Source organism: Halichoeres trimaculatus, unplaced genomic scaffold (genome assembly GCF_033239565.1).
Source record: "Halichoeres trimaculatus isolate MK-OKI-2021-1 unplaced genomic scaffold, fHalTri1.1 fHalTri1_scaffold_21, whole genome shotgun sequence".
Taxonomy (NCBI): domain Eukaryota; kingdom Metazoa; phylum Chordata; class Actinopteri; order Labriformes; family Labridae; genus Halichoeres; species Halichoeres trimaculatus.
Window position 1 is genome coordinate 21,520,094 of NW_027437199.1, and position 16,387 is coordinate 21,536,480.

At 39.4% G+C, this 16,387-nt stretch overlaps 2 protein-coding genes across 2 annotated transcripts; both read left to right on the forward strand.

Moving 5' to 3' along the window:
* The first annotated feature begins 554 nt into the window (after positions 1 to 554).
* LOC141810726 (uncharacterized) lies at positions 555 to 8,236 on the forward strand. Its single transcript, XM_074698511.1, has 7 exons — positions 555 to 722; positions 2,195 to 2,302; positions 2,436 to 2,492; positions 3,260 to 3,418; positions 3,628 to 3,787; positions 4,128 to 4,228; positions 6,727 to 8,236. The coding sequence occupies exons 1-7, from the start codon at positions 711 to 713 to the stop codon at positions 6,889 to 6,891; spliced, it is 762 nt and encodes a 253-aa protein (XP_074554612.1). The 5' UTR covers positions 555 to 710; the 3' UTR covers positions 6,892 to 8,236.
* Positions 8,237 to 9,507: 1,271 nt separating this feature from the next.
* LOC141810534 (uncharacterized) lies at positions 9,508 to 15,616 on the forward strand. Its single transcript, XM_074698186.1, has 7 exons — positions 9,508 to 9,727; positions 10,422 to 10,630; positions 10,936 to 11,028; positions 11,121 to 11,213; positions 11,316 to 11,426; positions 13,714 to 13,834; positions 13,945 to 15,616. Exons 1-7 carry the CDS (start codon positions 9,703 to 9,705, stop codon positions 15,606 to 15,608), a joined length of 2,316 nt encoding a protein of 771 aa, XP_074554287.1. The 5' UTR covers positions 9,508 to 9,702; the 3' UTR covers positions 15,609 to 15,616.
* The last annotated feature ends 771 nt before the right edge of the window (positions 15,617 to 16,387 follow it).

Sequence of the window (16,387 nt, forward strand, 5' to 3'; positions counted from 1 at the left end):
AAAAGAGAGAACTTTTCATCTTTAAAGGCTGATTACATCTTTACATAATTTTCTTTGAATTTTAGATTTCTAAAAATTAATGAAAAAAGGGTTTTGCTGATTTAGTTTATGTTATACAGATATAAAGCAGTCATGCTTTCTGTTCAAAAGACAAAGCAGTAGAAATTGAGAATTTTGGTCAAGAAATTTTGAAAAAAATGACTGAATATATTATGGTAATTTAAAAAAATCACTCAATATATTATGATAGTAAAAAAAAAAACTTTTATAGCCACCTTCAGCCCTCAAACAAGTGTTAAAACATTAATAAAGACCTTTTATCATCTCATTTCCACTGTCTGATCAACAGCCTGGGGAATAACCTTGACACACTTAAAGGGAAACAATATTCCCTCGAGAGAACAAGTGCCCACTTTCTCCCCTGACGAACAAATTGAAACGTGGGAGTTTATGGAAAAGTCTCAGACAGCGTCAGTGTGTGACACAGTGACTCAGCCTGTAGGCGGCCTCTCTTCACCACGTCAAAAAAAAAAAAAAAAAAAAAAGGAACGACTTCACCAATCTGTCTGGAGTGAAAGCAGACTGCCAGCCCATCCTCAAGTTTCACTACAGCCGGACATCACACACATGCACACAATGAGCCGTGTCTTAGGAGTGCAAACACTTCATTTCACGCTGCAGATGTGAGAAAACACAGATTCTTGCTCCATATGAGGGAGAAAGTAAGTAGCATCTTTTTCTTTTTTCTGCCTGCTTTTGTTTCATTCAGAGCACTTTTGTCATGTTTTATAGTTTGGGTCCTTTCTGCATATTTCTGGGTTTTGTCAGCTTTATGCTCTTAATGAAAAACTACTGTAAGACTTCAGAAAAATCAACTCTTCTTCAAGTTCTCAAAAGAATTTAACCTTTTTTGATTTGTGTGCTTTGATTATCAAAAATTAATGCTCCATGTGTTCATGTTTAACTTAATTATGGCATTGAGTATGAAATATATAGCGCCATAAAGGAGAATCCTCCCAGTGTTAAAGGCTTTATCATTACATTAGAGGTAGTGTAGTGTGTTAAGAGCCCTGCAGTAATTGCTCCACATACTGCTGCTGTTGCATCCTGTTAAAAGGGGGGAGTGAAGTGAGCGGACGCAGGGAGGCAGTTTGCTTTCACTCAATATATTGAACAGGGGAGGCAAGCATGTGTTCTCCCTGAAGTCCAACTGCAGCCCCTCTTTTATTCCTCTTATAGATCGGGACTATAGGACTTGATGAAAAAGATAGATCCATGCCTGCCTGTCATTTTTATAACATCTGAGCTCAGTTTATGATTTAATCTTGAAGCTTATCTCTTAAATGAAAGGAGAAGTCCTTACGGATGTCACATACATGATGTTAGGGAGAATTGTAAGTGTTGAAATGGATTTTAAAGAAAGATAAAATTATGAGAAAGTGTCTGGTGTGCAGATATTTGCATGGACCAGAACTTTAACCAAATAATTCATCCTTTAAAAATTAGCTAATAACACTTTATTTTAACGGTTTATTTTTTTCATAAAAAAGGTAAAAACATTTTTTTCACATTTTCCCAGAGTCTATGATTTTTACAGTTTTTGCTCTTTTGTCTTTTCTAACAGTCAAATACTTAAAGATTTATAAAATACTTAAGGATAATCTGCTTTGGTGCAAAGCACATCAAGGCAAACCTGATTCAAATATTGTTAAAAAAAAAAAAAAAAAAAAAAAAAGCTTTGAGAGGAACTAAAATAAAACAATACATTTGATAGCATGCTTTTGCTCAGACAAAATATTTAATATTTTAGCTTTCAGACTAATTTTGTTTTTATATTCCTTTTTTTTTTTTTGCAGTTTTATGTTGTTTTTTTATAACCACACACAGACTTTCAGTTCCGTCCTTTAATATTACTCTTCCTCTTGCTTTTTGCCGCAAAAGACACAAACATTACATGCACAGAGATCAATGGAGGATTTAAAGCATGCAGGAACATGAAGTTTTTATTATGCTGGTTGTGTAAATTTAAAATCAGTGAAAGTGTTTTAACTGTTCGTGGGTAACAGTTTTCAAAAGGATCAAATTCTTCTCCTTTGCAAAATTTTAACAGCTTTAAGTTAATTCTTTTTAAATTGTTCTAAATTCAGGACGGTAGAAGTGATGTGTAACAAATCCACCTTTTTCTCTCTGTCAGATCTTGAAAGCACCTTGTCTCCTCTTGAGTGTGTTTACAAGTCTGAATCTCTGCTCCGGGAAATTTGGGACACCAATTACTGATGATGTGAGCAACCTGTCGTTACTGGTAAGATTCACTTTGAGTGACAAAAGACTCATCGTTGATCCATCCTTTTGAAAGCGATGGCATCAAACAGATCAGATTTTTTTACTCTGATTAAATTTGTCTTAGTTAATTCTGTATCTTTTTTTTCCTGCAGAAGCAGAATATCCCCTCCGATTATGAGATTCCTGTTAGTTACATCCCCAAAGAAGTGGTACGTATGGAGAAGTGAAAGAGTCAGTGAGTGGCTGTGCGCGTTTGAATCCAGACTGGAAAAAACACTGAAATCTTATCAAGTGTTTTTGTCTTATTTTTAGTAGAAAATGTCTTTTTAACCTCTCACTTACCCTGCACTACAAAAAACTGAAATCTCATCAAAGGTTTTTGTCTTTTTTTTTGAGCAAAAACTGTCTTGTTATACTTGATATGAGCCACATTCACCTGAGCAGTCCAGAAAAATGTCTTTTTTCAAGTCATTTAAAGACAGAAACGTGGTCAGAATTGTTTGTAAGAAGTAAAAAAAATTCTGCCAAAGGAACAAAAGAAAAGTTACTTGAATTAAGACGTTATTCAATTTTTGAGCTAATTTTTTAAGCTAATTTCTCTTGTTCTATTGGCAGATTTCTTTTTTTTTTTTACTTGTTACCAGCAATGCAGACCTCATTTTTGTCTTTAAAAAAAAAAATACATTTTTCTGGACTGATCAGTTAAATGTGGCTCATATCAAGTATAACAAGACAGTTTTTGCTCAAAAAAAGAGACAAAAACCTTTGATGAGATTTCAGTTTTTTGTAGTGCAGGGTAAGTGAGACCAGGAGGATGGGACTGTGCGTTTTTCCCACAGTGTCTTCTTTGTCCTTTGGTGTTGCTTTTGCTGTTTTAACTTAATCTCAAATGTTTTAGATTTTGACTGTTAAGAATAAGGAATTTTAACCAATCTATGTCTAAATCTCAAGTCGCTGCATTTCATCTTGCATCCAGGCCGGGCCGTGCTGGGTGGTGTTAAACATCTATCCTTTGGAGCAGAGTCTTCGGAAACTGGCCAGCATGTTTGGTGCCATCTCCTCCAACAAGGAAAACCTCATCGTCTTCATCGCCATGTTGAAGAGTTTACGCTTCACTTTTGATCATGAAGAGCTGGTAAGTCACAGAAAAACACTTTATGATATATCTTCATTGAAACCAGCTGCAAAGAAAGGATCAAATCCATCAAATGGAAGTGCATATGAGCCCTGCCGCTCAGTCTCATGGAGGAGAAGCAGCATTTCAGATATTTAAGGCCTGTGTTGCAGATTAGGATGCATCATTGAGTTATTTCAGGGTGGCTTGTTTGTTGTTTGATCCTCCAGGAAACAGCGATGCAAGTCTTCCAGTGTCACTACAGAGAGGGGAGCTTAATGTCTGGTCTTTACTTTGACTACATCAAAGACGTCTTAAACGCCGCCTCTCAAGGCACATCTGGCTTCTCGTGCAAGCCGCCCCCGTGCCTTAATCCACAGCCAAAACCAGGTATGTCTTCCTTTGCATTCTCATTCCTAATGGAAGGCCCTGAAGCAGCTTTGAAGCCAGACTATGGGAGGATATTGATTTGGGGATTCAGATTTGTTACCTCTAACACACAACCACTACAGGTAATTAAAGGAATCATGATCAAAAGCTGCGTTAAAAGCCTCACACAGTTTGAACTTACCAAACCAGATTGGATGTTTATTCCTGTCTCCTCCTGTTAGGCGAGGGGGTAAAGAGTCATGTGTAAAGATAAGTGCTCATGACAATAGCTGGAGCACTATCAGATTTCTGTGCTGTAACTGAAGTCAGGAGAATCTCAGATAACATTTACCTCTCACAGGCGGTCAGGAGAAGGGTCGTGATTCCAGCTGGTGGAAGAGGACTCCTCTGCTGCTGGCTCTCATCCCCTTCACAGCTTGTGTTGTGATGTTGGTGTGGCTGGTAAGTGATTGAATCAACCCAGTGTGGATTTATTTTCAACCAATCTAAATAAAGCCAAGCATACTGAGGGAGCTAAGACATTAAAGAGAGTTATTTATGACAGAGCAGAAGGAAGGCTGTGTGAGATCGCGTCTTTTCATTTTGGTTTATAGAATTTATGTGTAAGTCTCAGATTTGATGCGTCCCATGCATGTTTGTTTCTTTTCTTTTCTTCTTTTCTTTTCTTCTTTTCTTTTCTTTTTTTTTCTTTATTTTCTGTTTTTTATTTTTTTATTTTACTTTTTTATTTTTTTATTTTACTTTTTTCTTTTCTTTACTTTTTTTCTTTTCTTTTCCTTTCTTTTTTTCTATTTTTCTTTATTTGCTTTTCTTTTTTTTCTTTTTTTCTTTTTTTTCTTTTCTTGTTAAGCTTAAACAAACGGTAAGATGATGTTAGATTAAATAGAAATTATTTCATTTTTATTGAGTAGCGGTCATGAGTAATGATTTTCAAATAATATTAAATATTATTTTTTAATTATTATTATTACTGTTTTTATTATTATTATTATTATTATTATTATTGTTATTATTATTATTATTATTATTATTATTATTATTATTATTGTTATTGTTATTGTTATTATTATTATTATTGTTATTATTATTATTATTATTATTATTATTATTATTATTATTATTATTATTATTATTATTATTATTATTATTATTATTAAAAATGGTTTGTCTACAATCTCACCTCAACCCTTTCTTAGGACAGAAAAAAGAAAAAAAAAATACCCAACTATAAAATTTACAAAGTGAAAATGTGTAAAAAAATAAAAATAAAAATAAAAAAATAAAAAAAATTAAAAGCATAAAAAGATGATGATAATTAATTAAATTATGATTTATGATAAACCACAGTTTAAATTATTTTCACATTAAGTTTTTACTGTTTGATGCTCAATATTAAGGCACTTGTACTCTACTGGGGCGGACATGTCTGTGACTTGACTAGCATATACATGTAACGGCTTTGCATAGTCATTAAAAAAGCTGTGAGGAGGATCTGTTTAATTAGACTGCAGCGCCACCTCTTGACCCAGAGTCTTATGCACACTGTCATGAAGATGTGGCTCTTAACAAGGTGTGTGTTTGTTTTGGAAATGAATGGAGATCGAGTCTTGTTTTTGAAACAACTTTTCTTTATTTTTTGTTCAGGACATCTTCTTACTAAATACAACGTGATGAGCTAAGGTATTTATCAAGAGATATGTAGCGCCAAAGCTTGAATATAAACGTTAGTGAATCTTGATTTTGTGTGCCATTCATCCACCAAGCAGAGCTAACGTAACCTCACTCTTCATTTTATTGATAGACTCTCAAGTTTGAACAGACCACTGCAGAATAACTGCTGACTGTGGGTTGCAATCAACATTAGCACAAACAGATTAGCTCGCGTTTTCGCCTTTAGCTCTTGCTCTATCTCTCTCCTGTTTATCTTTCTTCTGCTCTTCTGTCCTTTTTCTGACAGTTAGGCTCCAGTGTCCACCATCACTACAAAATTAATCACAGAAATCATTTCAGCAGAGAAAACGACAGATCTCTCTTCTCACAACTAAACTTTGTCAGCCGGCGTGGTGTGGTCATAGAGACTATTTTTCCTTACAGGCCCCGCCCCTATCTTAGAGTAGCCATGCCTCAAATCATACCCTCTTTACCACTGTTATTTATTTCAATGAGTTCATAATTCAACAACTAGGGATTGAAATATTCAACAAGTGTATAAATGAGCTAATTAAGATCATTATTTTCAGATCTGGTTAAGCTCCTATTTAGAGCCAGTGCATGCAGACGTAATAAATTTTTCATTCACAGCTTTCATCCTCAGCTGGATCATAGTTTATGGATGGTTTTTAACTCTCATACAGGACTAGTCATGTCAAAGTGTTTTCATTATTTTCAAACATTTAAGATTTGAAGCATAAATCTCTTCTCTCTTTGCCGACCACGTCAGATGCACTTATTGCAGTTTCTACAACCTGTCAATTTCAGCACAGTGTTCATGCTTCCTGCCTCTTTATGAATGTAAATCTATTAGCAGTCACTTCCTCAGAGAGGATGTGTTCACGGTAAAGCAGACTGTATGTAACCCGGGTTAAAGTGGTTTTAGTGGTTTTCATAAAAGTGCCCTCATAAAAAAATAAATAAATAAAAAAAGAAATCCTCCCTCTGGTGGTAATTTTTCATCAACTACATTGACTCCCGTGTGTTTTGGTCTCATGGGTCAGTCTAATACGAGATAATGCTTCATTTTTATGAGCACTTCCTGGAAGGCAATTCTGGTGAAGTTAACAACAGCTCATCAAATATTCAGTGGTACTCTGAAGCTGTGTTGCTACCTAATGTAATGATTTCCGCTCTGGAGATTTATCATCTGTCATGAGCTCATCATGAAGGGGGAACATTCATGTGATAGTTTGTGATTTCCTAACTTTTTTCTACTCTAATTGTAGGTCAAATCTGGAAGGCACAGACCAGTTTGCCGTACTGAAAATAGCCCAATGGCACCTCCTGACACCATCCCAAGTGTGTCTATCTCCATCCCACTTCAAACACTCACCCACACCGCTGACACTCTGCCGGCGGGGGAGGTCGTCCCTGAGCATGAGAGTGGATGAAGCATGAGTAATTGCAAAGAGAAATCTCTAACGGAGGAGTGTTAACAGTCCAGGTTGTTCAGGCTGCAGCTGGAAGGACAAGTGCCGTCTGACTCTTCCTCTGCCGTCTCTGAACTGAGTGGATGGATCTGAGCTACAAGTCAAAGTCACCTGCAGAGAGGGCGGCTGTGTCGCGCATTTTTTCTAGCACTTACCCATCCCATGAGTCTCTGTTCGACTAGAGGAAGAAGTCTCAACATAATGGCTGTTTAATGACTGAAATGTCTGTGGATGAACATGGATGATCTCATCTCGGCCCAGTTCACTTATCAGTCCTGTCTCTTAAACATTGTGATATAGGGTGTTGTGCTTATTTAGGATGTTGTGCTCCAGTTTTAAACTGTAACAAAAACTTTTACTAAAGCCTCAAAAGAAAAACATAAATGCTGTTTCAGGACTTAGTTTCAGTTTTGATGAAACCCTGTTTACCATTGTGTAGAAAAGTGACACTATCAGAGTCTCAGCGCTCGTGGAAAAAGCTGTTTTTGCCCCGCTCCCTTCTGCCCTCAACATGTTGTTGACATTGTTTTGATCTGTGATCCATCACAAAATAAGAACCTGCTTGTCACAAACAACACGCCAAGTAGTTCAACAAGTGACCTACTTTGTGTATCAAAGATCTGACCAGATGGCAGATCGCCATGGCCAGAGGCTCTTTGAATCCCCTCATTGTATTTCAAAGCTGTTGCCCAGTGATCTATCGCTGTTGCTGAGGCCACAGCGGGTGTGTTAGAGTTTTTAATGCCTCATTCACTGAGTCAATCATGTTCAGTCATGAGAACATGACTCCCAAAGTGTGAGCGCTCGTGCACTGTATGTGTCAGAGAGAAAGAGGGAGCGGGAGACAGGACAGACAGGACGAGGGAAAGTGAGGGCGACAGGGAAGGATGGATGGATGGACAGATGAGCTCAGTGAGGAGCATAAGGAAGTCTTGTTCTCGTTACAAAAGGACTGGCCGTAGGCTGGAGGAAATACCAGTTACAAACACGACTGATGTCGGCAGATCCCCATGAATCAACAGCAGAGAATCTTTCCCGACCGCAGGCTATGCTAGCCTTAGCTACAGAGGACTGTTAGTATATCAGCAGCACTTCCAATGATTTACTTCCAAAACTCGTCCTGAAAACATGGAAAAATGTACTTCTGTTGAAATGTTTACTGTTGAAGAAAAAAAGCTTCAACTTCTGTGCTTTATCGTCTTTCTTGTGATTTGTACAATTGTAATGTTTGTATTTTGTGTCGTATTGTTGGTGAAACATTTAAGTTATTTACAAGATAAACCATTAAAGAATTAACATTTTTGTACCCAGGTTCATTGTTTTAAATGAAGAATTCACACAATGATTGCACAAGTGAAGGATTAAAAAGTTAGGAAACAACTTCATTTCTGTTTTGCAAAGAATATTATAAACTAAATTTTTTATTTTGAGAGTACACTCCCGCTTATTTTTTTTCTTTTTGTCGTCATGATTGAAATTTGTCTTATGAGGTGAAAAATCAATTATCTTATTGGCACTCTAATATTTCACATCATAATTCACTTGGACCAACCTTTGCCAGTCTGTAACAGCCATATGATGAATGTCTTCTTTACATTTCTGCAAATCCTGATGCTATTTTGTTATCTCCTTGCGTCTGGACCATGACTGAAACCATGTTATATTGATGGTCCACTTTACGAGTACTTGTTGGTAATTGAAAGTATGATGTTGGATTTATACAGTAGGCAAAATTCTGTCAGGCTAAATATATCCTTAAATGCTGTTTCATCTAAAAGAAGAATAGTAAACTTATTTTGATAAAAAGGTGATGCAAAGTTCACTAAATATGAAAAACAATGGACTTCAATGATATCACATCATTTTTATTTATGAGAATACTGACATGAGAAAGAGGGGGAACATTACCTTGAAAATTGTTAGGTCATGTTCTCGGGCCCCTTATCTTTTGCTTTTATTGAGAACATAATTTACTGATGTGGATTATGTCAATTTAACCACAACTGGGGCTGTTGCAAAAGGTTAAAATAAATGGGAAACATATATCATTTCTAATGTAATTCATCAACAGTATTTAGCATTTTACTCTAAAATGGGGTTAAGAAAATACTTGCAGGCTTTATATCACTGAAAATGACCAGTAAGGAGAGGGGCTGGCAACTGGGAAGGAGCTAGAACACTAACAGCACTGCTTAGGTACATTTGCGCAAGTTGCAGGACCTCATTTAATCCTCTAGGTAAGCAGGCCTATCATTTAGACAAATATATAAAGATGCATAAATTCCTGATTATGCATGTGTGTGTCAAAGTTATGGCATATTTAAGAATCATATCAAAATAATTTGTAATGCTTTTGTTTTTGAATGTGCATTCTTGTTTTTGCAAATGTTTTGAATTTTTTTTTTCGTAGTATAATATGATTTTTAGGGTTAAAAATGTGATTATAAGTTTTAAAATGAGCTCCAGTGTAGTAACAAGTCTTTTAAACAGATAAATATCCTCATTTTTCACATGGACGAAAAGGCTCTTCGTTTCCCTCCTTCAAAAAAAATGTGCTTTTAATTTTATCAGACACTTCCGCCGGAAACAGTCCGACTTTTGTTTTGGAAAGCCGCTCCCCAGCGGTCGCCATTATTCTTCCTGGCTTGACGGTGGCAAAAAGACGGTTTTTATAGCTTAATAATTAAAACTTGATGTAAACGGAAACACTGGAGCGTGTTTTTGTGCAGCTGACTGTGTGAACTCATGATATAACGACACACTGAGCACAGGATGGAGAAACGTTCCGATACCGCAGGTAAGGAGCTAAGCTAGTGTTAGCAGGCTAACGCTAGCTGCTGATGTGAATGGAGTCAGAAAATAAAACGCAGTTTAAGACCCCTGTTAAAGCAGATCCGGTCCCTATCGAAGAACGAGGGTTTACATGCATTCAGGGGCTTCTTTTTAGCATTCTCTGTGTTGCTTGACCGTTAGCCTGCTAACACGAGTTAGCGGGGATTCCTTGATTCTGCAAGACACCGTCTATTTCACCGGAAGTCCGTATCTGCTGCAGAGTTGTGTTCAATCAAAATGACTATCCCCATAACTTTATCATTAATGTAACATCAGCTGGTGGAGTTTGAATGCTACTCGACAGCGGTTTGGCGCTCATTCTCCTCCAGACTGAACATGCACACGCAAACGTGCACACATTTTGACCTCATCTGCAGCTAATCAATGCGTGTCGTCAGCTCTACGGCGCCCCCTAGAGCTTCTTAGACCTTACCTGCTTATTATACCTATGAATGAATAGACTTTGACACAGGGAGAACAGCTTCTCAAAGGAAGAACAGGGGGATCCCAGGGTTCACAAATATGATATTACAGGAAGAGACTGAACACTCTGTTCCTCATTTCACTTTGACTGGGACCAAAAACTTAAGAATGAATTTCATAAAACACTGATATCAAACACTCTAAATCTTCCTAACTTGTGGTCATGTTCTTCACAGGTGCTGGAGGTGCCATTCCCCTCGCCTCTCTGCGCCTCATGGCCTCCCCTCTGCAGCTGACGTACTCCTTCATGTGGCAGGTTATAAGGCAAAGAAAGGTGAAACTATACGGAAAAGTGGAGGAGTTTGTGACCATGGTGACGCAGACTGTTCCTGAACTTATGAGCGTCAAGCAGACTGCACAGCTCCTCCTGGGGCTGAGGGCAAGGGTAAGAGTTCATTATCTATGTAAGGCTGTCACACAGCAGTGATCTGTACTGGTAAAAACATGGGGATCAGAGAAATACTTGTCTTTTCTGAACTATGAGGAACCACACTGAGTCTCTGATGTGTGCTCCCCCTAGGTGTCTTTGACTGGTTTCATTTAATAAGAATTCTCTTTGTTCCTTAAGGTTTCTGAACATTAAAGTGAACATCACATCAAGCTGTGATGATTAACTCCGTATGTTTCCTTTTAAAATCTGTGTTGTGTCGTCAGTTTGATATTCTGCAAAGCTTTTATCTTGTCCTTCAGATCATTTTGGATTTGCTTCACAAAGATGGTCAACCTGATGCCAAATCTATCCAGACTCTCATAAATAAGTTGAAGGTCTCCTCCGCTATAGGGGTAAGAGCCTTCACACGCAGACGTATCCTTTTGAATGCAGACTTGTAAAGTGCATGGTTTGACTTGAGTTTGTTGTGTTCCCTGTGGTGCAGAAGGACTCAGAAGTGGAGAAATCTCAAACAAACTTCATGGTGCTGGTCCAGAATCTGCTGAAAAGTGCTGCTGAGAGGAAGCGTTTTTTCCAGGTATTCAAATCGTCCCTCATACGCTGCTAAACACAAACTGGTGGTCATCCTGCAAAGCTGTCAAAGCCTCATTGCCATAACCGCTATATTCCCTTCTACCAGGACGTCTTCCCGTTTCATTACGGCCCAAAGTTTGATACAGCGCTGCAGGCCCTGACTGCAGGTCTGGTGTGCAAGCTGGAGCAACTTCTTCCTGTTCCTAATCTAACCCAGGTAAATACACGTCCTGTCATACACTCAGAATTTCCACTAAGGCACTGCAAATAGTGCTTATGTCTTATTTAATATGAAAATTGTCTGTAATACTTCATATGAGTCACATTCACCGGACAAGTCCAGAAACACTTGAAACAGTATGGGGTTCAGAAAATGTGCTTGTTAGTTTCTGATATGAAGACATTGTTCTTCTTTCTAACTTCACTTTTACAACATTGTAAATTACATAGTTGGAGGTGTTGGAGTCGTCTGCTACTCTTACAGATCTTGTGCAGATTTTAGGACTCTGAGTGACCTTAAAGTGACACTCCAGGATGGAACAAGTTGGGTCCTATCACAAGGTTTAGGGCAGAAATTACCCCTACAGCAGTGTTTTTGTGCAGCAGAAGTCCAGGGCGCTCGCACCAAACACCCGCTCCCTGCTCGTCTGCCGGTTTCCTCTGCACTCAGACGGGGCCATATTTTACTTGACCAAAAACACAAATAAACAGACTCCCACTAAACAATCTGATATCTGTCTGCATTCACACTTTATTTAGAGAAATTTCAGCGCGTTACTTTCACACAAAAACACAGCTAAATAAGGCTCTAGTTCTCATCGTGTCGTAAAACGGCGCTACCTCTGTTGCAGAGCCACAGCTGGCTACGAGGCGCTTGCCGCTTAGTGTATCAGTATGAACCGGAGTACACAGAAGAGGAGCTGCTACAGATGGCGACTGAAAGGAATACAGAGGAAACATCCGCGGACACTGGACATCAAGATGCTGAGTGTTACTGCAGCCACGACTGTTGTTGTTGTTGTTGCTGTTACAGGACACTCCAGAATTTAGAAGAGCAGGGAAATCTGTGTGATGAGTTATACAGACGGCTTGAGAGCCAGCAGTGTCCTCAGAGTGAAGAGTGTCTGTAACCAAGTTCCACTCGTGACAGCAGTAACACTCAGCATCCGTGGGCATTGAGTCACAGCCCAGACATTTACACCACTGAGTATTTCCGACTCTAGCTTGATGTCCAGTGTCCGTGGATGTTTCCTCTGTATTCCATTCAGTCGCCATCTGTAGCAGCTCTGTGTGCTCCGGTTCATACAGGTATCCTTTTGGTTCCAAAGTGAATGGAACTTCGTCGTCACTGTCATAGTCACTCATTTTGAATTTCCTACGCTGCCTCACAATCCTTAGAGTACAAACAAAAGAATTACGATACTTGATCAAACTTACAAGAGGCTACAACCGGCGCCCGAAGCACAGCTTGTTTACATTCCCTACAGCTGAAAGGAGGAGGGGGGACGGAGCGCATAAGTGCTGCGCGGAAGGACACATGACCAGTTCGTTAGGTCTGGATAAATGTTTATATTTCCGAAGACTTAATGCACTTAAAAAATATTTTATGTAGCGTACTCTTAAACTGTGGTTACATTACTTTTTGATTTGAGTTCTTGTAGGCAGAGAAAATAGCCTTTGAATTTGGTATGGTCTCTCCCTGTTAGCGCCTATTTCCTTGTCACCATCGATTAAAGTTTGTGTCTTTCTGAGGGAGAGGAGACAACTTTCTACTGTATCTAATGTCCTTAGTGGTCACATAGAGCTCATACAACCCCACTTAAAAAAAAACGGAACTATCCCTTTAAGATGCACTTTGTTGATGATCACCACCAAATTAATTAAGCTAACCCAAGCCTAGATCAACACATTAATTGCTCACATTTAGTGGCCTAAGGTCAGGTCGCTACTTCTCTAATGTGTAATCAGGGTGTTGTTGATTCTCAAATACCGGTATGTCAAATCTAAATAACTTCAAGATCATCTTGTTAAAAAAGATTCATCGGCTGAGATATATTGGCTTTTAGGGTGTTTTAATAGCTCATATGATTGTCTCAAGGCATATTTCAAGACAGCTAAATTCAAACTTTCCTGTACATCCTTTTGCAATCAAGCCAAAAACAGGTTTATAAAAGATTTAGATGATATATTTAACTGAAAGATCATTCACGAAATGAAATAATCTAATGTCCAGTCTTTTTAATTGGACTGTTTTCAGACTTTTTAGGGGTAAAGAAGAAATTGTTCATCATATAATTTGATAAATGATCATTTGAAAATGATAATTATATAGGATCTAGATGAATGATATTATTTTGGTTGAAGTAGTGAGTGACTTTAAAAAAAAAAAAGTTTAAAAGAGCACTGAGAAACTTATGTGGTTGATCATCAACACAAAATAAAGGCTACAACTGTGAGGTTTACTTTACTGCAGATATCACATTAAAATCTCGTCTGCTCCTCAGCTTGGTGCCATGATCTCTACAGAGCCAGTGTTGGAGGCGTGTGGTGGTGTCATTCCCACACAAGGGGACCTGAAGACTCTCCTCCTGCACCAGCAGGCCAAAGGACTCCTTGGTGTTAAGGGTAAATGAAGTTGTTCATGTGAGGGAAACACAAATAGTAAATAAAAGTTGCATTTCAAATATTTTGATACCTTGACAATGATTGACATAAATCTTTTTCTCTTTGTGCAGCCACTGTCTCATCCTCTGTCGGAGACTGCGTGCTCACCTCACTGGCCTTCAGACCCAAACCAGTGGAACCCCCACCTCCACCTCCACCACCACCAGAACCGCCAAAGCAACCACAAGTCTCCCTCAACCAACCAAGCCCCACCTCCTTCAGTGACACAGAAGACTTAGGAATGATGTCAGATGACTCTGACAGCCCAGCAATCCATGCTAGTGGACCAAGGAGTGAAGGGCAACACGCTGAGAAAGGTCCTGATGTTGATGCTTCACAGGAGAAGAGTGTAGAAACGTCAGCAGAGAGGGAGAACTCAGAGCAAGAGAAGAGCTCAACCCAGGAACAGCCTCCAAAAAACAAAGATGGTGAGACATCGGATAAACCTGAGGGGCAGCGTGTCCCAGATTTAAAATCGATCCCCTTCCGGGTCCTCAAAGTGCCCATCAAAACCGCCCCCTTACAAAAACCAACAGACGGCCAGAAGCCCCAGACTCAGCGAGTCACACTGCATCAGTGGGTGTCTCAGATCGCCACTAACTCACTCTCCCTCCCCACACTGCCACCACTCCCTCCACCTAGATTCGACCTGGTTGATGACATGAAGCCAAGCATAAGAAGAAAGAAGCAAATCCGGCCACCAGCTGACAGGTTCACCTGCAGCGTGTGTGATAAGAGCTTCCCCTATCAGTCCAAGCTCATGGACCATGAGAGAATCCACACAGGGGAGAAGCCTTTCGTTTGCTCAGCGTGCAACAAGAGCTTCAGAACCCAGGCATTCCTTAACAACCACCTGAAAACCCACAGCACCGTGCGTCCGTACGCTTGTGGTCAGTGCGGAAAGTGTTTCACTAAACTGCAGAGCTTATCAAAGCACATGCTGGCCCACAGTGGACAAAAACCCTTCTACTGCGACATCTGCAACAAGGGTTTCACTCAGTCAACGTACTTCAAACGACACATGGAGTGCCACACCAGTCAGATGACGTTTCCCTGCAAGCACTGCAACAAAAGCTTTCCGACAGCTTTCAAGCTGTCCAACCACGAGCGCTGGCACACCAGGGATCGCCCTCACATGTGTGAGCGCTGTGGGAAGAGATTCCTCGTCCCCAGCCTGCTGAAGAGACACATGGGCTACCACATCGGTGACCGCCAGTACCTCTGCTCCCAGTGTGGGAAGACCTTTGTCTACCTGTCTGACCTGAAGAGGCACCAGCAAGACCATGTGCCCAAAGCCAAGATCCCCTGCCCAGTCTGCCAGAAGAAGTTTTCCAGCAAGTACTGCCTGAGGGTTCACCTGAGGATCCACACCAGAGAGCGACCTTACCGCTGCTCCATCTGCGAGAAGACCTTCACTCAGGTAGGAAACCTGAAGGTCCACATCAGGCTACACACCAACGAGCGCCCATACAGCTGCGATGTATGCGGGAAGACCTACAAGTTAGCGTCCCACCTGAATGTACACAAAAGGACTCATACATGCAAAAAGCCCTGGACGTGTGAGAGCTGTGGGAAAGGATTCTCTGTGCCCGGCCTTCTGAAGAAGCACGAGCAGCTCCACACGAGGGAAGCTGATCCTGACTTCTCTGGTAAGCGGAGGCACAGGGGTAAGCACAAAAAGCACTCCCTCAAGAGGAAGTATGACGAGGAAGAGGAGGGCAGCGATGATTATTGATTTAAAAATCAAAAGATTTTGCATTAGAACTAATGCTAATAATAGCTAATCACTTACTGTTAATAGCAGCTAATTTGGACAGCTACAATAGGAACTACCATTTGAACCAATTCATTTGTGAATTTTCAGCTTGAATCATTTATTAGTAAAGAGAAGGCTATCATGATTTCCAATAAAACACATCAGTGCTGGTTTCATAGATCTAGACCTGGTGACATCATGAGTGAGAGTAATGAAGTTACTTTAAGCCATATTTCAACGTAAAAGGTAGAAAGTTCTGTTTTGTCATCAGTTTTTGGATTGACTGACTGGTTTGTTTAGAAACTCATGTTTTCTACATGCACACTGATTTAAGAGAGGAACATCATGTTCATGATAGAGTACTTCAACGCATGTGGCTGTAAATAGCTTTTCCATTATGTCAAACATTGTAGTGTCACTGGAGAATATATCTGTTATTGTATCTTTTGGGAAATTGCTGTGACCCAAACTCTTTCACATGACTTTTTCTTTATAACCCTAAACTGTAAACACTGTGTATGCTTTAGACTGAGTGTTTTTTTACAAGTTTTCCTTTTAAACAAACTAGATGTTTTGTTTTCTTCTTTTGCTCACATAGAATAAGTTGCAGAAACTGAGTTCATTTTAATTTAGAGCATACGCGATGAATATCTTGAACGTAACACAATTATGTGGTGAAGTTGTGCTTGAGTTTTCCCAGAAGTATCAATGTGTATAATCTTTTTTGCCATTTATTTTTTGTTTTAAATGTTATAAAA